Source organism: Rhamphochromis longiceps, linkage group LG5, assembly GCF_057381845.1.
Source record: "Rhamphochromis longiceps isolate RC_006_pf linkage group LG5, R_longiceps_female_GT1.1, whole genome shotgun sequence".
In the NCBI taxonomy this organism is placed as follows: domain Eukaryota; kingdom Metazoa; phylum Chordata; class Actinopteri; order Cichliformes; family Cichlidae; genus Rhamphochromis; species Rhamphochromis longiceps.
In genome coordinates this window covers 30,458,274-30,482,360 of record NC_140561.1, presented here as the reverse complement: position 1 = coordinate 30,482,360, position 24,087 = coordinate 30,458,274, and the positions used below count along the sequence as shown (strand labels likewise).

Sequence of the window (24,087 nt, the reverse complement as noted above, 5' to 3'; positions counted from 1 at the left end):
CCACGGCCTCGAAAACCGCCTGGTCAGTGAGGTCCTAGGTCACTCTAACCACAGCCAAATCTATTCTGTGGCAGGCAAACGTCTCCTCGGGTCCCTCTCCAGCTCAGTATATGTGAACAGCCAGCAGAGGTCAGCAGCGGTCTCCGTTTCTGTGATGGCACAAAGGCAGCAGACCAAATATTTTCCTTCACCAACGTGAACAATTTTGTCTAAACATCCATTTTGTCAAAGAAGAATTGGATAAAAGAGAATTTGGTATCATTTAAAACATTTGTATTTGTAGTATGAAAAAAAAAAAAACCCCAAACAAACATCCGTCCTTGTTGGGATTTTGATAGAAAAGTCATGCTTCTCCTGTGAAAATGAAAAGGTCCACAGGTTTGCATGTAAAAATATATAAAAAAGGGAATTATTCTGAATATAAAACCTGGAAGATTGCATTTGTTTTCAGATATATTTGATTTTTTTTCTCAATTAAGCCTTAAAAATGATTAGAAAAATGAGTAGTGTGACATAACTTGATTTGTAGACTCCTCTTGTTTAAAATTAATTCAAGACAGAGCTCTCACAGGCAGGAGAGGCTGTTAATGTGGATTTCATTAATCTGCCAGGGTTTAATATTCATGTGATTTTTTGTTTTTGTTTTATTGTAGCTGATTATTGCTATAAACGAACACGAACACACACACACACACACACACACACACACACACACACACACACGCGCACGCTTGCAAGATTATGTAAAATAATATTATATTTATCCTTCATGTCCCAATAAGACAGTCATATCGACTGGTTGGTGAAATAACTCCCAGCACTAGAAAAAAGTCAGACTACAGCTGACGTCTTCTTTAAGAAAAACTCTACATATCTAACAAAAATAAATTCAAATTCTGAGTAAAACAATACAGGAGAAATAAGAAGTCATTAATCAACATCAGTGAGTGAATGATCCATCCAGGGAAAGCTGAAGTCTCCATCATGAGATCTTCCTCTGCAGTTGTTGAGGAAGATCTCGTAGCACACGCACCACAGATTCTTAAAAGAAAATTATGTTTTCCCAGAAGGTGCGACGTCCTGACAGGTTTGTAAACTTTCTCCATTTTGACATAGGCTTGGTTTTAGTCTCTTGGCCAGCATCATTACAACATTTGTGCCTATTCTTTGATCCAGATCTGTTTCCTATAAAATCGTAATCTCAGTCTCTTGGTTCTGGTAAGCCTCATCCTGCATCTCAGTGTCTAGCTGGTCCATCCTCTGGTAGGCCTGGTATCCCTTTTTACCTGCAGACAGATTGAAAGAAAAAGTAATAAAAGAAATAAAAATACAATATAGGTATATAAAAAAAATAACCCTGTGATGAAAAGGGATAACGCTTGTACCAAAGGAGAGGACAGTTTCTCTGGCAGCACTACGCAGATCTTCATCTGTTGATCTCCATAAATCTGCTATGTGGTCCACACTCTCTGTCGCCTGACAGAAGAACACAAAACAAAAACAAACAAACAAACAAACAAACACTTATGCTAGCTGATAAAAACCAGAGGACTTCCGAGTGTTGCTGTGACTGTGTAGAGTTGTGTTCTGCTTACCCGGAGGCATTTGAGAGCCAAACAGGAGCTCTGCTGGATTTTAATATAATTGCTTTTCAGGCTTTCTGTGTAGTAAAGCACCGCCTGAAGAAGAAAGTACACACACACACACACACACACACACACACACACACACACACACACACACACACACACACACACACACACACACACACACACACACACACACACACACACACACACACACACACACACACACACACGGTGTCACTTATGCTGCTGGATTGGCCTCATACACTGTATATAAAAGATGGCTGTGGCCACTGTAACATAACCCACTGGTTTAGTTTAGTGATGTTGCTGCCACCATGTTTTTGTTGTTGTTGTTGGGTTTTTTGGAGCCCGAAGTTACCACATCTGGAGAGGAGGGTGGAATGCTAACTTATCAGTTAATGCCAGCAAAATTATCAAGCTGCATTAATAAACTGAATGGTTGCAATACACGTAACTGTTAATTCTAACAGACTAAAAGCACTAACGATAACAGAAGCACATCTGTCTTTGTCGTACATCAAAGCAGACCATATTATATGTCAGATTACTCAATTGAAATAATTCAAAAGGCTCCAAACAGCACGTTAGATCTTCGGGAATCCAGTTGAGTGACTGGAATTAAAAGGTGGAGATGGCTACAGCTCCCACTACAAGCAACAATATCCTAACTTTAAGCCTTATCACTATGCAAATTAGACTTTTTATTAAAAAAAAACAAAAACTTTTATATGTTGCTATAAAAGGAAGAATCACTGACAAAGGCTAAATTGTTCTTTTATACCAGGCTGTAAGCATGCTTTTTTTAATGCTGTAAAGTTAGACATTTTGACATGGAAGTCAATGGGGATTGACTCATTTTTGGAACAAGCCTTAAGTTGTCATAAGAGTAACTGCAGTATAGCTTAATTTTTCAGCTCCAAGCACCACAAACTGTCGATATGACAATATTAACTACAGCAAATTAAGGTTCATGCAATGCTAGTAAAAGGGACAGTTAGGCCTGTGATAAACTAAAGCACCTTACAAGCTGTCGAGTCCAAGTCTACCCCACCTCTCACTCTCACACGTGGGATAAAGGCGCTGGTCATTTGTTTTATTGATATTCACACTGGTAGCCATAAACCAATGTTTTGGACCCCAAATCCTTCCCTAATATTAAGATGTGGATTTACATTGTAGCTGTCATATCAAAGTCCAATCAATAAAGTTCAAATCCTTCAGAAAGAATTATCCACTAAGTGTGCTATAAAAAAATTTCCTTAGAACTTATTAACCCGAGTTCCTCCAGTGGAAATGCACAGAGAGCTCCTTCACTGGCTTGCTGTAAAATACCTCATTAGTTTTAAAATTCTGCTTCTTACTTTCAAGTCTCTCCATAACCTCGCACCTCTACATCTCTCTGATTTTCTGCATGTTGCTCTTCCTTCCTGTATTGAGTTTTGATATTGTTATTATATCCATACTGTGATTTTAATATTTCATTGCTTGTAAGGTGTCTTTGAGTGTCTTGAAAGGGGCCTATAAATAAAATTTAGTATTATTATTAATCTCTGCAAAAGATGACTTGTTTTCATGTACCTTGTTCCTGAAGGCCTTGCAACCAGCAGCTCTGGAGATGCAGTTGGTGGCAGCTTTGCAGACTTTGTGGTTGGAGTCGATCTGCAGGGAGGCGAGAGTCTGCAGGGTGCATCCCAGTGGAAGTAGCTCTGTGATCTTCCGGCCCCTCAGCTTATTTAAAGCCCGCCGCCGTTTGGGGCTACTCAGGGCTGAGAGGATGTACTCTGAAATGCACCAATGAATAATAATGAACAACAAAATAATTAACAACATACCACTGAGTGAGCTGAGTGAGGGGGCTCACATCCATTTAGCAGCTTTCATTCAAATCTCATGATCTTTATGAAACGTACTTATTACTGTTGGCTGAAAAGTTTTAAAGTTCACCCTTTATGGAAACCGGTCAGGAAAAGGAGAGGAAAACGAGGACCGTTCATTTAATAATTATAATAATAATATTTTTGGTTTAACTGTTTCCTTCTCTTGGTGCTGTATTAACATTCTTACACATATTTGTGTGCACTGTCATGGTCCTGACTCTTTGTTCCAGTATTTTTGTTCCATTTCTGTTTTTTGTTTTTTTGTTCTAGTTCTTGAGTAAGTTTGTCTATAGTTCTTGGTTTCTTAATTGACCAAATTAGTTTCCTTTTGTGCCCAGTCTGTCTCAGCCTCATCTCTGCATTTTGTCACCCTTTTTGTCTCCTCAGTCATGTCCCCGTCTTTGTCTGGTCTCCCTGTGTCCCGTCTCCGCGGATGTCTAGTAAACATGTCTTCAGTCCCGGTCCCTGTGTTTATCCCTTCCTGTTCCCATTATGATCTCTCTGTGTTTCATCCTTTTGTCTCCCCACTCAGTCATGTCTCTGGTCCCTGTGTCAAGTTTGCATTTCTTAGGCTGGGTCTCTGTGTGCATTACTTCCCATTTTATTTTGATAGTCCCCCATCTCGGGTGTGTGATGTTCAATTTTGGCTCCCCCGTCTCGTCAGATTCTGTTAAGCCCACTCTGCCCTCCCACTCTCTCCTCCTGTGGACATATCATCTGCCTCTCCCTTGTAGTGTGTGTAGCTTCCATTGGTCCATTTTGGCTCCCTATTCCTACCCAGCTCAGTCATTGTTTTTGTTTTTTGTTTTCTTCACCCTTTACCAGCGTTAATAAAGCCGTGATTTTGAGTCATGCATCCTGGGTCCACTCTCTGCTGGCCGGTTCACAACATGCATAATATTATCATGAAACAGAATATGCTTGTATTTTATTTTTATTTATTTATTTATTTATTTTTATTACATACTAGAACATTGTGTAATGTTTTTGCAGCATAAAAAGTAAATGATGTTTTATCTAATCTCTCTGGCACACTTTTTGTCTTTCTTTGTCTTGTAAACTCCACCCACTGAGATTTATTTCAGGAGTTATTTGTCCCCAAATGAACCAAGCATACAAATGCTGTTGTTGTTTTAGCATTTTTTTTTCTCTTCAGTGCAGTGGTATGCAAACCAAATGCAGTTTAGCATTTAAATAAACAGAAGACATCTGTATACTGTAGCGAAATCTAGCAGATTGAACAAGAGGAGGTGGAGGAATGGAAAGAGCAAAGGGGAGGCGGAAAAGTTGCTGTGTGCTCATGTTTATAGTTTGACACCAGGAACTGTGTGTTTGTTCTTGAAATTTATTGAGCCTCTACAGAGGCTTGTGTCCCCCTGAAGTAAACACAAGTACTACTTCAAACTATTGACATCCTGCATTTCCAGGCTCCTTACTCCATCTGTGACAAATGCACGCCTAACGCAGACTCAATATTTCCTCATATTTTCCTCAAACAGTCCTTTGAAGGTCTGCTTACTATTCTTCACTACTGAAGAAATATTCTCACAAGATGTAAACCTCAAAATATTTCTCATAAACAGGCGTGCAAGAGAACACACCCTGTTTGTTTGGGGTGACCATTTGGCTGTAGAGTTAACAGATGGTCCAGATGCCTTTAGTGAGCTGGAATCTCTGGAAGCTTAGAAGTATAACACCATCCCATTCCTGATACCTCCAAACACAGTCTTTGGAAATGCCTCTCATGTATAACTTCTGTATAAATACTGTAAAGTTTCAAATATAAAACTATTAAAATGGGTTCATATGGAAATGAATATTCCATGTTTAATGTCCTACGGTGTTTGGTTATAAATTATAGTTATAAATACAATGTGGCTACTACTACTATTACTTACTGTGATATATGTTTATTTCACGAAAGTTTTTTAAACGAATAATAAGTTAAGGTAGATAATAGTGATATATTTATCTGTTGACAGCTTTGTAAATTGAAGCTTTACCTTCTTTTGAGAGGCGGGAGATGTGCTCTCCAAGCTCCTGGAAATTCCAGCGCTTCAGGTAGACTGACAGCTGGAAGAGGGTGACTCTCTCCGGGCTGCAGACTGACCGAGAGCTGGGCACCACCCGGCAGGCCGCCTGAACCTGCTGCAGGAGCTGAGAAAACACTGCAGAGGAGGTAAAACACAAAAAATTAATACATCAAGGTGGTTTTGAGTCAACATTACATTAGAGTAAACTGTTCTTTAGAATCCTGCTTTAAGTTGGCTTTATAGTTTTGGATATTATTGGATAAACACGCTGAAGATTGTCTGAGCTACAGTGAGACTTCATGATATAAGCTGAGAAATATGATTTTAAGTATAAGCAGGCGTCTATACTGCAGAAATGTACACAAAGTACACGAGTAGCGCAATTTCAAATTGAACAAATGTATCCAAATTGTGCTTTTCTCAAGTTGTTATTTTCCTGAACATTTTTCTCACTTTCTCAAAGAGTTATGAAGTTTACTGAGATATTTCCACATGGCTTACATTTCCATTTTTTACTTTTCTGCTGTTTCACACTTTTTTTATGATCTCATGCCAAAATTATTTTCCATTTTCTCTCACCGTAACTGTTACAGTAGTTTTGTTTAGTTTTTTAAACTTTCTGGATCAGCTGCTGATCGGTTTCAGTAGATATCCACCCATCTTTTTTTTGACAAACTTTTCTTTTATTTGTGGCAATTTCCTTCATATTTTCTCAGGTCTGCAAACCTTGCCACTTTCTAGTGATTCATAATATGCAGCAGTAAAACATTAGCTGCACTTAATCTATGATGACGGCATTCCTTGCTTTTTTATAGCCACTGGATAAAAGCCTGACTTTTATTACAGTGTGGGGCACTGTGAGATAAAAATGCCATGCATTCTTTCATAAAGTGGGACACCTGATCATCCCACTCAGGAGAGTCTGTAAATACAGTCCCGATTGAAAATTTAAGACCACTTGAAAAATTGCAAAAAAAAAAAAAAAAAAATAAATAAATCAGATTTTGTATGGTTGGATCTTAACAAGGTTATAAGTAGAGCTTCAAAATGCAACAAGAAGAATGGGAGTGAGAAAAAACATCTTTTTGAGCATGCAATTTATCAAAAACAAAGCTTAAACTGAAACAGGCTGTTTTACAGCTGGTCCAAAGTTTAGGACCACACCTCCAAAACCCCCGTAAACCCACTTATGAACTCAGTAATGAGTAGCTCCACCTCTTTTGTTGATAACTTCAAAAATTAATTGCGGCATGCTTGATGCAAGTGTTTCCATGAGGTGAGTGGGAAGATTTCTCCAAGTGGTGAAGACAGCCGAAAAAAGGGCATCTACTGTCTGGAACTGTTGTCCATTTTTGGAAACTACCCATCCCCAAAGCTTCTCAATTGGATTTAGATTGGGGAACACACTGAATGGTTCAAAAGAGTGATGTTATTCTGCTATAAGAAGTCCCTTGTCCTGCAGGCATTGTGTACTCCACCATTGTCCTGTTGGAAAACCCAGTCGTTACCACACAGGCTCTCCGCAACATCCGGACATAGCCAGCGGACGTTTGACGCCCCTGCACCTCCTGAAGCTCCATTGTTCCTCTGAAGGAAAAAGCACCCCAGACCATTATGGCGCCCCCTCCACTGTGGCGTGTAGAAAACATCTCAGGTGGGATCTGTTTGTCATGCCAGTATCGTTGGAAACTATCAGGATGACCAAGTTTGAATTTTTTTTCTCATCACAGAATAAAACTTTCTTCCACCTTTTAATGTCCCGTGTTTGGTGCTCTCTTGCAAAGTCCAAACGGTCAGTTCTGTGGCGTTCAAGGAGACGAGACCTTTGAGGACGTTTTTTGTTTTTAAAGCCCTTCAATCTCAGATGCCGTCTGATGGTTATGGGGCTGCAGTCGGCACCAGTAACGGCATTAATTTGAGTCAAGGATCGTCCAGTGTCTTGACAGACAGCCAATTGGCTCCTCCGGCTCAGTGTTGGTGAAATTTTTCTTGGGTCATCCAATTGACTTTTTTGTGGCATAACCCTCATCTTACTGTGTCCCACCTCAGCAGTGATAGAGCACTGTGAGAGTCCCTGCTTATTCAGTTCAACAATCTGACCACGTTCAAAAAGGGAACGTTTTTTGCCTTTGCTATCAGAATGTCATGACAGTGTGACTGCCTGACAGAAAATGACGAAGCCACGGTTTGTTTTTGATTTTTACAGATTTGGCCTTTTAAAGGCGTGTGGTCCTAAACTTTTGATCAGCTGTAAAACAGCCTGTTTCAGTTTTGGCGTTGTTTCCAATAAATTGCATGCTCAAAAAAATGTTTTGTCTCACTTGTTGCATGTTGAAGCTCTACTTGAACCTTGTTAAGATCCAACCGTGCAAAATATGATTTTTTTGCCATTTTTCAAGAGGTCTTAAACTTTTGATCGGGACTGGATGTCCCGTTGTCTTTTAATTAACACTCATGGTCATAGGGGCCACTGTTGAGCAAAAAAGGGGGTGAGACTTGTTCAAGCATTTGTAGTTAAGGCGATGAGGTGCTTTTGTACCTTTCTCTGATTGGCCGGGCTGCTTGGCCTTCACCTTGTGTGTGTAACGCTTCTTCAGTGTCTTTGTGAAGCTGTCGATGTGGCAACAGAAAGGAGAGCTGTTGTCGTGCACACACTCCTCCCAGAACAACAGCAGACCCCTCGTTCTCTGGGCCTTAGGAAGGACTGAGGATAAACAAAAGGAGAATCACTGTAAGAACCTGGACAAGGTTTTTATTGAAAATGTGAAATTGATAATTATAATAAAAAAAACTCAATTTATTACTCATTTGCTTTGAAAATAATGTGAATAAAAGAATGTGCCTTGTTTCATGCATTAACGGCAGATGTGGTTCTTAGATTACAGATTTTCCACTAACTGTCTCGTGTAGAGATGTTGTCATTCTTCTCCAGCAGCAGACAGCTGATTCTGTCCAGGACCTCAGCCTGGAGAGACATTTCCTCCAGCAGCTCCCTTCTAGACGGGGTGAAGTCGGTCGTTCTTATCATCTGAGGAAGCAGAGTTCACATTTGTTTGATTTAGAAAAGTAAGTTGGAGGTTTGACATAAATGAGAGTCAGGGATTTTGTAATCCAGTACACTGGAAGAAACAGATTACGGTGTAAGTGGTTGCCATCAGACTAAACAAGCAAATGCTGTCATGGTCACGAGGATTCAGTATTTGTTTTAGTTATTATAGATGTTTTGATTTAGTTTGTTCCCTTTTTATGTTCTGTTCTGTGCCAGTCTTGTATCAGTGTTTGAGTCTGTGTTTGTCTTTCTATGTTCGCCTGTCTTGTTCAGCCCCCCCGTGTTAACCCTACTCCTCTGCGCCGATGTTTTCTTGTATCAAGTGTTACTTTCCCAGTTTTATTTTGCTACTGTCTTCAGCTGTGTTGAAGTCCCACACGTCTTTCCTCCTCTCTCATCACCTCTTGCAAATATATCACCTCAATCTTCCTTTGTTTTTTGTTGCGTCATCCCCATAGCTGTGTCCTCTAGCTCTGTTTAGCCTGTGCTTGTTTACATAAGGATTGTGGACTTTGAACTGTCTTTGGATTATTGGTTTTGACTTTTATTAATCTCTGAACTTCAAAATTAAATAATCGCTTTGAATTCAACTTCAGCCTTCACATGTCTGCATTTGGGTCTGCTAAATTATCCACTATCCACACTGCACCACATGACAAATAGTCGCTTATGAGTGAACCCCCCCATATAATAACTTGATTACTAATTCCACTTTCTATTTGCCAGTTTTCTGTGGGTCATGTTTTAGGTACTAATAAACTATGAGTATGAGACATGGTTTACTGTAACAATGTTACTGTTGATTTATGTATTTATCTAAAAACTTACTACAAAAACATGAACAGCATTGTTCGGAAGAACTTGTTAAAGAGAGCAATGTGAAATGCTTAGGGGAAGACGTTGGACCCCTTGTGTGTATCTCAGTATGAAATTTCAAGTAAAGTGAGCACGTATCTGAAAATAAAATGAAGATTCTGTACCTGCAGCAGGATGCAACAGATATCCAGGTGAGTCTCCAGAGCTTGATCAAGACCCCAGTTTCCAGAGGTCAGAGGAGTGATGACTAGCTCTTCCTCAGAAGCCGACTGGCTGCCTTGAGAGAGAATTCCATGACTCCTCAGCGTGCTCTGCTGGAAAGAACTGATGCTAATGGGAAAAGAAAGTATGCATAGATCAGGCTTTTTGCAGGTCGCTGCGGACTAAAGTTTCTGTCTCTGAACTCACCCACTGTCCTTCAGTCTCAGGCTTCCCAAACAAGAGGCGTCATCATCTCCGTTCAGGTCGTTTGACAGAAAGTCAAAGCTACCCAGCACCTCCTCAACAGCCAGAGTCTCCTCTGATGATGAGCTTCTCAGCAGTGATAGGTCGTTCTGGTAAGACATGAGGAAAGAGAAGGTTCACTCACAGCATGTGTGTTTACAGGTGTTTCTACAGTTTTTGTATAAATACAAACCTTCAGTATGGTGGCTAGATGCAGTATCTGGTGCTCCAATGCTCTCAGCTCCTTGTCAGCACAGCTCTGATCCTGTAATATTTTCTCCAGCTCTGCAATAATGGCTCCCAGTCTGAGCGCCTGGGCATGACGTTGGACCCCGCTCACAGCCAGCCTCGGAGCAGCTGCTGCAGGGGAGGTTTGTGGTGCAGCTGGGGTTTGAGAAGGTGGTGTTGGCAAGGCTGTGACAGAGTATTCCTCACAATCTGTGGAGTCCTGGGACAAAGTAGGAAAAACTGAGTTTAAAAATGAGAAGACCAGACGAAAGAGACACGAGGTGACAAAACCGAGAAGGACACGTTTTCAACAAGCTGTGACAGCGAGAGAAGAAAAGAAGAAGAAAAGAGAGAAGCTGGAAAATAACACAGACAAGCAGAAAAGAGATGACAAAAGCTGAAAAATGAAAAGGCCACATGAAATGAGATAAAACTGCAAAAAGCGACCACAAAAATGCTTCATGTCTTATTGAAGGTTGAATAAATACATTTTTTCACCTCAGTGAAAAACATGCAGTCAAGCACTTAGATGCACTCAGTTCTTTGTCTTCTTTTAAGAAAACTGGTCGAAATTTGTCTGACTCTGAAATATCTTTAACTCTAATTTGTTACAATTAGTTGCTAAAGCGAAACAGCAGTAAATCAATTGTCTTGTCTTTGCATTTAATGTTTTGTGCCTTTTCTCAGGGGTTCCCACAGTGTTCACGCCACCACTCGTGTATCATTCTTATATACAATTACAAAACACAGCAGCAGATCCAATTGTGACAAATCATCACTGAAACCGACACTGAAAGTACAGTCATTGTTAGATAGGATATATTAATAGGTTATTTTTAAAAGTGAAAACAACCCCCCTCAAGCCCACATTTAAATAGAACTCTGGAACAAGTAGAAAGCTAGGTCAAGGACATCAAAACAACAGCTACAGCTGCTTTTTTGACTTTTAATTATCGTTTACCATTGCAGTGTGAAAGTGACTGTCAGCAAAGTGTTTCTATGACCCGAGTGTGGGCTCTTTACCTGCCCAGTGACTGTGTCCTGACTTGGGGCTACGCTGTGGGTCTCAGGCTCTGCTTCTCCACATGTGTTCTTTCTCAGGATGTCTGGAGTGCTCGACCTGCATTAAAGGTAAAAACATTATTATTACTGTCCAGAAGTACTGTGCTAGTCTGTTTGTTCCTCTTCCACTGGCCAAGTTTAAGGCGTCTTTGCATCAAGCTACCGGGCTGGTACGGTCATAGTTCGTCCTCTGTTCTGACTTTCACCTGTGATTGTTAAAATGGATTTTTGCCATTCTTATGACACCAGAATAGATAACGAACAGATAAACAACAGGAAGGTTCCTGTTTTAGGCTCTTTTAGGAGTACCTCTTGTCATTGTTAATCATTGTCATTGTTAACTTTACATTTGAAGCTTTAACAAGTATTATCAATAAAGAGAGTATTGACTCAAAAAAGAAATTCATCTCAAATTGTGGGGTTTTGCATCTTTTAAAAAGCTGTTTTTTTCCCCCTTGTAAGTTAAATATTGTATCCTGTATTGTAACTTTGCTTACCACAAAGCTTTAAGCTTAGATATATCTTGTTGTTGTACTTCCTGCCTTTGCTCCGTTTCCTCCTCACCTTCTGGTTGTCTCACAATCATTATATATCATTTTTCCCTCCATCTCAGTTACATGCTGTTTCACTCCTGTAGTTGTGGCCTGTATTCCTTGAATTGCTTTTCACATGTAACCAATTCTTAGCTTCTGGGAACCAATAAAAACATATTTAAACATAGTATTCTCTTGAGTGAATCCTCACCTCTGTAAGGTCATAAGGGAGTCTGTTTTACTTTCTTCTGGTAAGGATGGACTCTCTAACACAACTCCCCATTCCTCCTTCTCCTCGTCTACCTTCTTGTCCACCCTCTTCTTTGTCTCCGACTCCTCTGTTGAGATCTCCAGGGATTCTTCCTCTCCGAGCGACAGCTGAGTCCGACTTCCTCCCAGACTGGTGTCTCGACTCGGGCTGAAAGGGTAGCTGTGAGCCCTTGAGAGACTGTGGACAGTTGACCAGAAAGCAGTCTTGACTAAAATAATTATGCTGGATAATTCCCACCACATTCAAATAAAACGGTGTAATAAAGCCAGAATGGTTGCACTAACTTCTTACGCTTATTATTTACATCTGAAATAAGGTTTTTTATTCTGTACAGCAACAATCCAAAAATGCTGTTAAACACTGCTTTATAGCTGATGAATACAAAACAGTTAATATTCCTAACACGTATTGTCTCTGTAGCCACTGTGCTCCCTTCATTTGAACCCTTTTAACTTCATACTTCATACCTCGGGGTGTATGGGCTCTGAGGACTGTGGCTTGATGCGATAGAGGTGTTTGAAGGGTTGGAGAGGTAGCTGAGCAGAGACATTCCTCCTCTGTTGGGATGACCTTTGGGCACCAGAGATGGAAGAGAACCTTCCTGATCCCGCAGCTCACGCACCATAGACTGAAAAAAGTAATAGGATAAACAGTCTGAGTGTGCTATGAATTTGAGTTATTTACATAAAAATGTAAGAAAAACTTAGGATATAGGATAAACAAATTTGGCAATATAACAAAACGGGGAATAAAAACAGAACTGAATGAAAAGGTTGATGCTGAATCCAGCTACCAGTACATGTGCTTTGCATTAATAAAACCCCTGAGTGCGTGCATGTGTGTGCACACATACGTACAATAAAGTATTTCTCAGTGAAGGAGGGGGTGCTCGGTGCCGTCCAGCTGTACACTGAACTCTTTCTGCTGGACACTGACTGCTTGTTTCCAGACAGCGGCCTCAGCTTCTCAGTGCCGTCAAATGGACTGCAGGTGTTAGCACACAGAAGGTTATACACTGCACAACAAACTGTATGATATGCACTGCATAAACATATGTTTTTATCTATTTGGTATTAAACTGGCCGTGATCATTAGCAGTCTGTTCAATGAGTTACTTTTCAGAGTTTTGCAACGTTTTATGCTGTTGTGGGCTTTTTGGTTACCTTTCCTCACATTTAGAAGCATTTCACAAAGTGAAGCGCTAACTGCTTCTGTAATTTTCATGGCCTGTTTTATTAGTGGGTGGTTTCCTCAAAAAGTGCAGTGCTTCTCAAGTTGATATGATAATATGCTAAAGCTATAATTCTGACTTGTATTTGACTAAAAACGTAATCATTAACAATCAAAAAGATGTGATAAAAAAAAAAAGTGTTTTGGAGCATGAATGTTTTTTAAAATAAAAAACATTCGACTTGCTAAAAATCGTTTCTCTTCTTAATCTGAGCTTTCAGTGAATCATTTTCTTTCCATCTTTTTGTATTTGCTGAACCCATTTTGTCACATTATTACATTTTATATGCATAAGAGAAACGAAGGGAAAGCAGTGAAATGTTACTTATCTTTTAGCTTAACAGAGGTGCATAGTGGGTGTATGTGTGCGTATGGCCACAGCAGCCTTTTGTTTGTGTGTGAGTGTGTGTCTGGCAGCCTTGTACAGCTTTGTGTGATTTTTCCATCTCTCCAGGGGGAGGATCTGTGAAACGTCCTCCACCTGGCCCCTCTAAAGCCTGAAATGTGATTTGTCATGGTGCAAGGGCACAGCGGAGTGCGTCTGCGTGTGTTACTGTGTATGTGTGTGTGTGAGTAAAATGTTCATTCTGTATTCAATCAGCTGCTCAGCAACAGCTGGCTCAGGTTAGAGGTGCGGCAGAGACTGAGGCTGAGAATGAAGAAAACAGCAGCTACAGCTTCAGCAGGACGAGTGGATGTGAATCTGTAACATCATTTGTTGTTGCCTGCTTTGTTATATTTGATATTTTCTCTGGTTTTACATCTGTGAGCATCTGGAAAAGTAATTATTTAAAAAAAAAGTCTGAAATTAAAAAAAAGAAAGAAAGGAAGAAATTACGTTGGCTGAGAAATAAATGGAAAAAACACGACTTGTTATCCAGTAGTAAAATCTGTCATCTCTTCATTCCACCTTTCACTGAAAAAAGGAACGTTTCTGATGCGGTCGCGTGGACCAGCTGCACTTATCATTCATGTGTCTCATGGAACATGATATCTACACCAGCAGCAGGACAAAAAGTGGAGCCATGATGGAGAGGTCAGGACAAAAGTTCAGCTAAAACTTTAATATTTTTTATGCTGCAGATTAAAATTCCTCAATCTGTCATCCAATTATTCTCATTTCCTTTTTGGAATTTTGGTTATTCCCACTTCACCCTTTATCACAGCAGAGGAAATACCAGCATTTCAGAGTTGTCATCATCGTCATCACCTCATCGGTTAGTTTCAAATCAGATCTTTATCTTGTTTTCATGTGTGTGTGTAAGAAGTCTGCGTTCATACTTCCAGGTCACTTCCAGCTGCAGTTTGATGGTTCCCAACTCCGTGATGTCCACCAACATCACCTGAGGCCTTGCCACAAAGAAGTCTGCGCTTGCACACGTTACCATGCCAACCAGCAGCCAGCTCAAACCCTTTGCTTCCGTCACCTAAAACAAAGGATGCCACTGGTTAAAGATACAGGGAGTGCAGAATTATTAGGCAAATGAGTATTTTGTCCACATCATCCTCTTCATGCATGTTGTCTTACTCCAAGCTGTATAGGCTCGAAAGCCTACTACCAATTAAGCATATTAGGTGATGTGCATCTCTGTAATGAGAAGGGGTGTGGTCTAATGACATCAACACCCTATATCAGGTGTGCATAATTATTAGGCAACTTCCTTTCCTTTGGCAAAATGGGTCAAAAGAAGGACTTGACAGGCTCAGAAAAGTCAAAAATAGTGAGATATCTTGCAGAGGGATGCAGCAGTCTCAAAATTGCAAAGCTTCTGAAGCGTGATCATCGAACAATCAAGCGTTTCATTCAAAATAGTCAACAGGGTCACAAGAAGCGTGTGGAAAAACCAAGGCGCAAAATAACTGCCCATGAACTGAGAAAAGTCAAGCGTGCAGCTGCCAAGATGCCACTTGCCACCAGTTTGGCCATATTTCAGAGCTGCAACATCACTGGAGTGCCCAAAAGCACAAGGTGTGCAATACTCAGAGACATGGCCAAGGTAAGAAAGGCTGAAAGACGACCACCACTGAACAAGACACACAAGCTGAAACGTCAAGACTGGGCCAAGAAATATCTCAAGACTGATTTTTCTAAGGTTTTATGGACTGATGAAATGAGAGTGAGTCTTGATGGGCCAGATGGATGGGCCCGTGGCTGGATTGGTAAAGGGCAGAGAGCTCCAGTCCGACTCAGACGCCAGCAAGGTGGAGGTGGAGTACTGGTTTGGGCTGGTATCATCAAAGATGAGCTTGTGGGGCCTTTTCGGGTTGAGGATGGAGTCAAGCTCAACTCCCAGTCCTACTGCCAGTTTCTGGAAGACACCTTCTTCAAGCAGTGGTACAGGAAGAAGTCTGCATCCTTCAAGAAAAACATGATTTTCATGCAGGACAATGCTCCATCACACGCGTCCAAGTACTCCACAGTGTGGCTGGCAAGAAAGGGTATAAAAGAAGAAAAACTAATGACATGGCCTCCTTGTTCACCTGATCTGAACCCCATTGAGAACCTGTGGTCCATCATCAAATGTGAGATTTACAAGGAGGGAAAACAGTACACCTCTCTGAACAGTGTCTGGGAGGCTGTGGTTGCTGCTGCACGCAATGTTGATGGTGAACAGATCAAAACACTGACAGAATCCATGGATGGCAGGCTTTTGAGTGTCCTTGCAAAGAAAGGTGGCTATATTGGTCGCTGATTTGGTTTTGTTTTGTTTTTGAATGTCAGAAATGTATATTTGTGAATGTGGAGATGTTATATTGGTTTCACTGGTAAAAATAAATAATTGAAATGGGTATATATTTGTTTTTTTGTTAAGTTGCCTAATAATTATGCACAGTAATAGTCACCTGCACACACAGATATCCCCCTAAAATAGCTAAAACTAAAAACAAACTAAAAACTACTTCCAAAAACATTCAGCTTTGATATTAATGAGTTTTTTGGGTTCATTGAGAACATGGTTGTTGTTCAATAATAAAATTATTCCTCAAAAATACAACTTGCCTAATAATTCTGCACTCCCTGTACACACAGAAAGTTTTTTTCCCTACACAAACAGTAAAACAAACAGAGAGGAAAGAAATTACAGCCCAAAGAAATACAGGTCACTGTAATAGCAAAATTCCTAAAAGGACAAAAAAGATGAAGTATTCAAATTTCTGGAATAAAAATATGCAATAGGTGTTTACACTGCCGTACACCTGCAGACATGTCCGATTACCTTTATCTCAAAGTTGTGGTGAATGTGTGGGAGGAAGACCATCTCCTCCTCATCCCATGACTGACTATCATCTGATTCAATCCTCCCTCTGATCTTCCATCGCTGGCGGCCCAGTCGTACTAACACCTGTCAATGTGACATCATTAAGACACGACGTCATCATCCAGAAACCATAAAACACCAACCAAGTCAGTAATTTTGGTCTAAGAGTCCAAAGGTTCAGTTCACAGTTTGTCTGTTTTTCCTGACAGTGCAGGTAGTTTGTGGAGGATTTATAACAAATTTGGCACGTTATAGTTTGAAATGTTAATGTAAATACAAGTACAAATAAAAATACAAATACAAAGTACAAACAAACAAAAAGAACCTAAGTGATAGTTGTTGCATTTCAGATTAAATTGATTAAGTCTTCATGGCATTATTTTTAAAATGTTTGCTTTATTTTTTCCATTTCTTAAACTTTTGCACAGCAAAAATAAATGAACTTATAAAGAGAGATCTTATTTTATTTAATTTTTTTTTTAGTTTTTTTTAAAAGAAATGTCAAAACGTCCTTTAATTATCTTCTATATAAATTCTTTTTTTAAAATTTTTTTTAGTACTTTGGGGGACTCCAAAGTAACATTTCTGGATGAGATCCAGAAGTTGTTGTAAAAAAAAAAAATTAATTATGTTGACATTATTGTTGGTTGGTGTTAGAAAAACAAAACATCCCCCCCAGGGCAGAGATTCAGATTTCAAAATGATTCAATTCTATCTATCATCAACAATAAAAGAACTTTCAGCTGTACACTTAAAATGTAAATATTAAAAGCTTGATTGAAAGGACGAGACAATAGATGGTGTTTCTTTCACTTGTCCTGCACATTAAGTTATTTGCATGCAAATGCTGAAAATTCTTGGTTTTTAAATAGAAAATCCAACCTCGTACTGGTCTCCTGGACAAAGTCGAGCGAAGCCGATGAGACCTGCAAGTGAAAGCAGACGTTAGATGTCTGGGAGATAGTGTGTCACTGATAACCTGTAAATTGCTCAGGGCTCTGAAGGAAGCATGTGTGCGTGTGTGTGTGTGTTCGCACCCTTCATTTTAATGTGTAGCTCTCCTAGCAGGATTTCTAACTCTCCTTCCATTGTTGACATGTCCTGCAGAGAAGTTTAAACACACAGAGAAAATAAAAGATCTTCTCTAACAGTTCTTTGTCTATTTTCTCAGAAGATTGCATGACTCACAGTTCATCAGGTTATGGTTCAGCTTTCCCAGTCATCCACTCTCTGAAACCTGGTCTGGCTGTTTTAGCTCCTTAGCTGCCTTACCTTTTGATTTGCTGTTCCTCACAAACAGAAGGTTTGACTGTGCTCACAGCGCGCAGGAAACGACCATTTTAAGGATAGCCAATATTTATTTCGGCAATAAAAGCCAAAAGCAAATCTCTTTAAAATATTTGGAAAGGTTTATGCACTTCATTACTAAGAAATAACCATCAGCAATCCTCAGTATGTTTTTACTCTTAACATCTAACACAGGTGACATGTCCAGAGGTAAAAATGTCTCATTTCTTTTGTTTTTTTTTTCAATTTTTTTTTAAAGAGATCTCAATAAAGTTGACACACTTTGCAATATGCTAACAGAACACCATAAATGTCCTGGTTCTTGTACAGCACTTTTCTGTTCTACTGGAGCAGTCAAAGCGTTTTATACAACATGCCTCATTCACACCTGTTCATTCAATCACTTTTTCACACTCCATTGAACGCATCACAGAGCAACTTGGCGTTCAGTATCTTGCCCAGGGATGCTTTTGCTGCAGATTGGAGCAGCGAGGAATCAAACTACTAACTGATTAGTAGAGGACCTGCACTACCTCCTGAGCGTAAGCCAGCCGAACACTATGTAGCGCAATATTTAATACATGATGAAAAACACAATTTAATGTAGGTATGCATGCATGCAAATGAATTTTCTTATATAAATAAATATAATAATTACATTAAATGTTATTGTCATCTGTGTCTCCATCTGTCTAGCTTCCATTTATTAACTATTAACCACAGTTACAGTAGCAATGAATTATGTCTAAATAATAAAAACAACTATAATTTAACTTAAAGGGAAGAAACAAACTGTAAAAGAACAGTGACCCCAGTAAACAACAGTGTGCTCATTTAATGATTTATTCTGGCTCTCTCTCTATGGAAACCTTTAAAGGATTATTATGCTTTTGCATTTTAATGCTGACTTTCTGGCTAAGAGCTGGACTTCACCACAAAGAAGAGCAGATGAAGCAGCATGTGTCGAGCAGACTTTTGTCATCTGTGTGGGCTGAAACTGCCTCCTCGCATAGCACAGACCAAAACTGAGGACCAAGTGGCCAATTTATCAGTAGTGAAGACTTTTTAACATCATTCCTAATATAGATGCATGCCTGCCCATATTAAATATGGTCAGTTTTAAATAATGAGGCCAGCATACAAGTAACATGCAACAGATCGTTTACCAGATCTCCATTTATTATGGTCACATTGTTTCTCATGTGTCTGTCTGATTGCACGGTGGGCACGTTTGGATGTTTAAAAGCTGATCAAATGAAGGAAAACCCCAATCACCACAATCCAAACATAACGAGAAATAAAATGTTTATGTGATGCCTACACAATGTCACTAATTTAATTTACTATTGTGTTACGCTGCCAAAGAGGCTTCTTTTATAATTGAAAAAAAGAAGAAGAGAGAGTTAGTATTGTGCCGGCATTTTTAGTTCTTGATTTGACTTGAAAAGTGAAGTTACACAGCCTTAACTTCACTCTTATTTTATTATGGAAACAAGGTCTTCTTAGAAAACAGTGACCTGCATGCAAGCATTAATTACAAGCGTGCAGTTTCAGCTTCAGTTTATCATTTAACTCCTTCAATCCACTTAAACTTCAGTCTGTTTTCTTAATCTTAAGACAAACACCCAGATTTTTGCAATTGTAATAAAACAACACTTTAATCTTTCCTATGGGAAGTTGACTTCATCCTTAAAAACTGGCTTTCTTCTCACTCTGTCAAGACCTTATATGCCAGGACAGTAGAAACTGTGTGTGCAGAAGAACAATTCTCCAGTGGCTGCTGATATTAAAAAGAAAGAAAAAAAACAAAAGCTCTTCTATGGAGTTTCTGTTCACCTGCGAAAATCACAATGGCAAATGCAGTAAAATGGTTTGTGATGCTGTGGTGCCCTTAATACCTACAGAAAAGTATCTTGTTACATCTGAAAACTGTATTTATTATCTCAGCCTCTACTATCAGAGAACACATGAGAACATTTAACCCAAGAAATTTACATGTTGTGCTAACTGTATTTTGAAATTGACTCCTAAGCACAAGTTCTGAATCATCCCAGAAGTGGGAATGATTGTTATTTTAATAATCTCGTTGTTGTTGTTTTTATTGTATTTGACTTAATTAGGCATCTGTTCCTATAATACCCCCAAATTTAAGTAAGCTTGTGGATGATGATGATTATTGGAGAAAAGAACATCAGTGGCCTAAGATTCTCAGTAAACGAGGTTATTCAAGCTTTGTAGGATTAAGTCAAGGTGAGCTTTAAGTTATCACCTCTCATCCAAGTAGAGTGTTCAGTTCTGAAAAACCTCTTAGCAGAGGTCAGAGATTTTAACTTTAAAGAAACTTTAGACTCTGAAAATCTTTTGTTGAGTGCAGGTCAAATAGAAGGAGAAGTAAGAACGTATATGCTGGACGGTACATAGGCATGCATGCAACCGTGTATACAAACAAATGATGAGCACACCATTCATATATAAGTTAATCTTTATAAGATCTGGTTGGTGTGTGTGTGTGTGTGTGTGTGTGTGTAAGACCAGAGGAGAGTTAAAAAAAAAAAAAAAAGATGTGATATCAAAAACACTGAGGGTGAAATGATGGAAAGAAAAAACAGGAAAGTAAGAAAAGTTTGTGAGGAGCTGAGAAAAAGAAGATGTGGTCACATGTTTGAAGCTGAATCTATGAAAAAGAGAAACCACAGATCGACGGAGGGCATGAATGAGTCTACAGCTGTCTTTTAATGGCCCTTATCCTGCAGCTGCAACCAGAAGAATCACTGCAGTACCATCACTCACATGTCAGAATATTTGATTTGGAAACTTTATGACCATTCAAAGGCTTATTTTGCCACTGCGCTCCTCGGACATGATGGATATGTGGTTGCCACTTTGGCTGTGAGTACGTCTCAAAAACAGTCCAGTTTACAGATTCTCTCTGGGAGGTTTGAATGCACATGGTAAGCTAGACTGATGCCTACAGTAGGTGCCAGAGAGGAAGAATAAATATTGTCTGGTGTAATAAAAAAAAAAAATCTACACACAATGTGCCTAGAACATGGACAACTGTCAAAACAAACAAACAAACGAGGCATGAATACCCTTTTTTGTGCAACATCATCTCCAGCTAGTTTGAACTTTTAGAAACTTCAAAGAACATTTGTGATTTTCCAAAAATACTTTTCCAAAATGTCACTGATCCTACCTGCAGGCTGTGTCTGTGGTTGCGGTTGAGCTCCAGCAGACTCTCTCTGGAGGCTCTGGTGGACTGGGACAGTGAAAAGGCTCTCTTCATGTTGACCGCTCCCTGACACAATCTCCACTGAATACAATATGTCTCATACAGCTCCTCTACCTGCAGAGGCATGGAACAGATGGAGTAACAACATCAACAAACATCATCATCAACATTTTCCCCCCTCTTTTACATAACGGATTAGACTGGTGGTTAATCAGTGTGCAGCACAAAGTGTCTCCCTGTGCGACAGGGGTGGCTCATCTGCTGCTTTTAAAAGCTTTTGAGTAATAGTTTAGTGAATTCATACCATAGAAATACATCTGAGTAACTGACAGAAAGATAATCACCAGGCTTGCATGGAGTTAGACTCTTTTCTACAAAACAAAGGCTTTAGTAGATTTTTTTATCAACCTCAACTACAGCCGAGAAAAACCAGTCTAAAATCCAAAATTTTACCTTACTGATTTGAAATTCTAATCGTCGTATATATCTCTCCAAAGACCTGATCTCCTGTAAAAAACAGAAAAAAACATATTGAGCTTTGAAAGCTTGAGAAACATTTATTATCACTTATCCATTCAAATTAAATAACTTAAAATAAGATCTTGCTTAAAAGGAAAAAATGAAAACACATTACCTTCTCCAGATCGTAAAGAAAGGCCTGAAAATACAGAAAAGTATAATTACCATCAGCACTGTTGTCATCACCAGGCGCACACATTTTTGTACACACAGACTTTCTTCCTCTCTCCCTCCTCACCAGTCTCGAGTTTCTTTTCGTCTCTCTCTGCTGTGAAGACAGGAAGTCCATCTCAGCTTGGTGACCCTCCAGGTAGTCCCTGAAGAGAGAAACACACAATTAAAAGTAACATTTTATGAAGATGAACAAACTTTACCTGCCAGATATCAGCTGAGAAATTCCAACTCGGGACTACCAAACATCTACTGCATGTAGCAGCAGATGTGAAAAGTACAGCTACATTTACTGACAGCGTAAAATATTCTTTGCAAAAATTAAACTAAATATCAAAACTCAACCAATTTTACTCTGTTAAAGGATCATTAATCATAAATGTGACTGCCTCCTATTCATCTTGTGGACTTTTGAAGGGTCAAACCACAGATTTGGAACCACTCAAGTAAATAAATGTAAGGAGGTAGAAACAAGCCTCGCGCTGACCAGCTGCAACACTAAAACACTACAGAGACATGGACAAGTTTAGTATTATAGCACTGGGTACGTCACTGCCTGCTTGTACTTTAATGTTTAGTGGGATACTTGTTTAAGTTCAGCAGTACTACACATACTTGAGTCCTTTGCGTAGTGCCTGAAAAACCCTGCCGACCTGCTCCGGCTGCAGAGACCAGATAGCGCCTGAACTTCTGCGGGGGGAGACGGGCGCCCTGCTGGCTTTATTTCCCGTCATGGCTTTGACGCGAAGAGAGTTACGAACAGAAGACGTCCTAAAAACAGAGAAAGTGAATGAATAGTCATAACAACATTTTTACAGGGTAAATCAGAATCTGTAGTTACATAAATTGTTATCAAAAAGAGCTTGTTGGAGTTTTTTTTATATTCCTACCTCTTTATTTTCAACTGTGTTCATCAGTAAAATCTGTTCCCATGTAGTTCCCTGTATATTAACACTCCTGTCTTTGGCCCAAATCTAATCCAGCCCCTACAATCCACATTAAGTGTGGATCCAAGCAGGTAGCCTTTAGTGGGAGTGTGTTATAAGGCCCTCCAGCATAAAGTCTGGACCAGTGTAGGTTTACCACCTGTTTTTTGTCTGATACGGAGGAAACCCCACACACTCAAATGTGGTCCATATGATTCAGGACTGTCTGTGCAATAAATAAAATGTCAAGTTTGTGAATGACCATGAACATGGTAACAAGAAAACACACCCAGTTTCAAGTCTAAGGTTTTTATAGATCAGGACATAATAAATAGTAATCTTAGCCGGTCTTAGAATTAATTAAATACCAGCCTCAAAGTATGACATATTACACCGTGTCATTATTTATTTAATAAAAACGTAGCCAAAATGGGCGCAGCAGTGTGTGAAAAAGGACACCCTTACAGGTTGCGTAGGAATTAGGAGGTTAAGTAGTGATCCAAGTGTGAGTGAATACAATACCAAGGAGGATAGATCAACACTGATCTTAAATAAGAAGCAACTGTTTCAGTCCATCATTCTGGAAAAGGATTAAGTCTATTTCCAAACACTTTGAAGTTCATCATTGTACTGTGAGAAAGAAAGCATTCAAGACAGGAATGGATGTCCCAGTAAATTCACCCCAAAGTCAGACCGTGCAACACTCAGGGAAGAGCTAACATAGCTTTGCAAAGCTGCATCCGACCCAATCACAGAGACATCAGGATCAATGTTCTTTGGATAGATGTGACTAACAGATGTTTGGCCATAATCCACAGCACCATGATTGGCAAAAACCAAATACAGCATATCAGTGCAACTGCTTCATACCAACAATCAGGCACAGTGATGGACAGTGGATGATTCTGACTTGTTTTCCAGGCACAGGACCTGCGCATATTACAGTCTCAAAGTCGACGGCCAAGTCCTCTGTATATTAAACTATTTCAGAGTCAAATGAGGGGCCATTTGTCTCAGGCTAAAGCTTAGCTGCAACAGGGCCATGCAACAGGACAATGACCAAAAGTACAGCAGCAAATCTACAACATAATGACTGGGGGAAAAAAAAGAATCAAGGTTTAATCCATAATTCAGAAATGAATATATGCTCCCATCCAACCGACATCTTTTTAGGCAGGCTTTTCATGCTTCAGGAAGACAATCGCAAACAAACTGCATACAGCATGACTCTGCAGAAGAAGAGCCTAGGTGCTGAACTGGGCTTTCTGCAGTCTAGACTGTTGAGCAGAAAGAAACATCTATCAGACCAGATGGGCGCCATTCCTCTCCACCAGCTGGTCTCCTCAGTTCCCACACATTTATAGACTGTTGTTAAAAGAAGAGGGGATGCACAGTGGTAAACATGGCTATTTTTTTGGGTCCAATTTCTGAATTTAAACATTTGATATGTTTGCTGTGCACTATGGTGAATACAAAAAAAGATTTATGGAGAATCGGATGGGGGATGTGTGTTTAGGATGGAAAAATGTGTGGATGTTT

General features: G+C 39.6%; 1 protein-coding gene across 4 annotated transcripts in view; it reads right to left on the bottom strand.

The window, feature by feature from the left end:
* Positions 1-290: 290 nt before the first annotated feature.
* The window catches only part of ripor3 (RIPOR family member 3), a 56,304-nt gene continuing 32,507 nt past the window's right edge, over positions 291-24,087 (bottom strand). For 3 of the 4 annotated variants that reach the window (XM_085407131.1, XM_085407130.1, XM_085407132.1), the window contains 23 exons: positions 22,238-22,393; positions 21,690-21,768; positions 21,567-21,590; positions 21,386-21,439; positions 20,897-21,046; positions 17,451-17,514; positions 17,296-17,339; positions 16,372-16,497; positions 14,435-14,580; positions 12,781-12,907; positions 12,391-12,551; positions 11,864-12,100; positions 11,081-11,177; positions 10,023-10,277; positions 9,794-9,939; positions 9,550-9,715; positions 8,419-8,548; positions 8,060-8,224; positions 5,491-5,655; positions 3,189-3,391; positions 1,596-1,679; positions 1,386-1,476; positions 291-1,286 (listed from right to left, as the gene is read on the bottom strand). In XM_085407131.1, coding sequence (XP_085263257.1) covers positions 1,186-1,286; positions 1,386-1,476; positions 1,596-1,679; positions 3,189-3,391; positions 5,491-5,655; positions 8,060-8,224; positions 8,419-8,548; positions 9,550-9,715; positions 9,794-9,939; positions 10,023-10,277; positions 11,081-11,177; positions 11,864-12,100; positions 12,391-12,551; positions 12,781-12,907; positions 14,435-14,580; positions 16,372-16,497; positions 17,296-17,339; positions 17,451-17,514; positions 20,897-21,046; positions 21,386-21,439; positions 21,567-21,590; positions 21,690-21,768; positions 22,238-22,393 — 2,971 coding nt within the window. In that variant the 3' untranslated portion in view covers positions 291-1,185. Of the gene's footprint in view, positions 1,287-1,385; positions 1,477-1,595; positions 1,680-3,188; positions 3,392-5,490; positions 5,656-8,059; positions 8,225-8,418; positions 8,549-9,549; positions 9,716-9,793; positions 9,940-10,022; positions 10,278-11,080; positions 11,178-11,863; positions 12,101-12,390; positions 12,552-12,780; positions 12,908-14,434; positions 14,581-16,371; positions 16,498-17,295; positions 17,340-17,450; positions 17,515-20,896; positions 21,047-21,385; positions 21,440-21,566; positions 21,591-21,616; positions 21,769-22,237; positions 22,394-24,087 lie in introns of those variants that run through there. The other variant, XM_085407133.1, reaches the window with a different exon arrangement.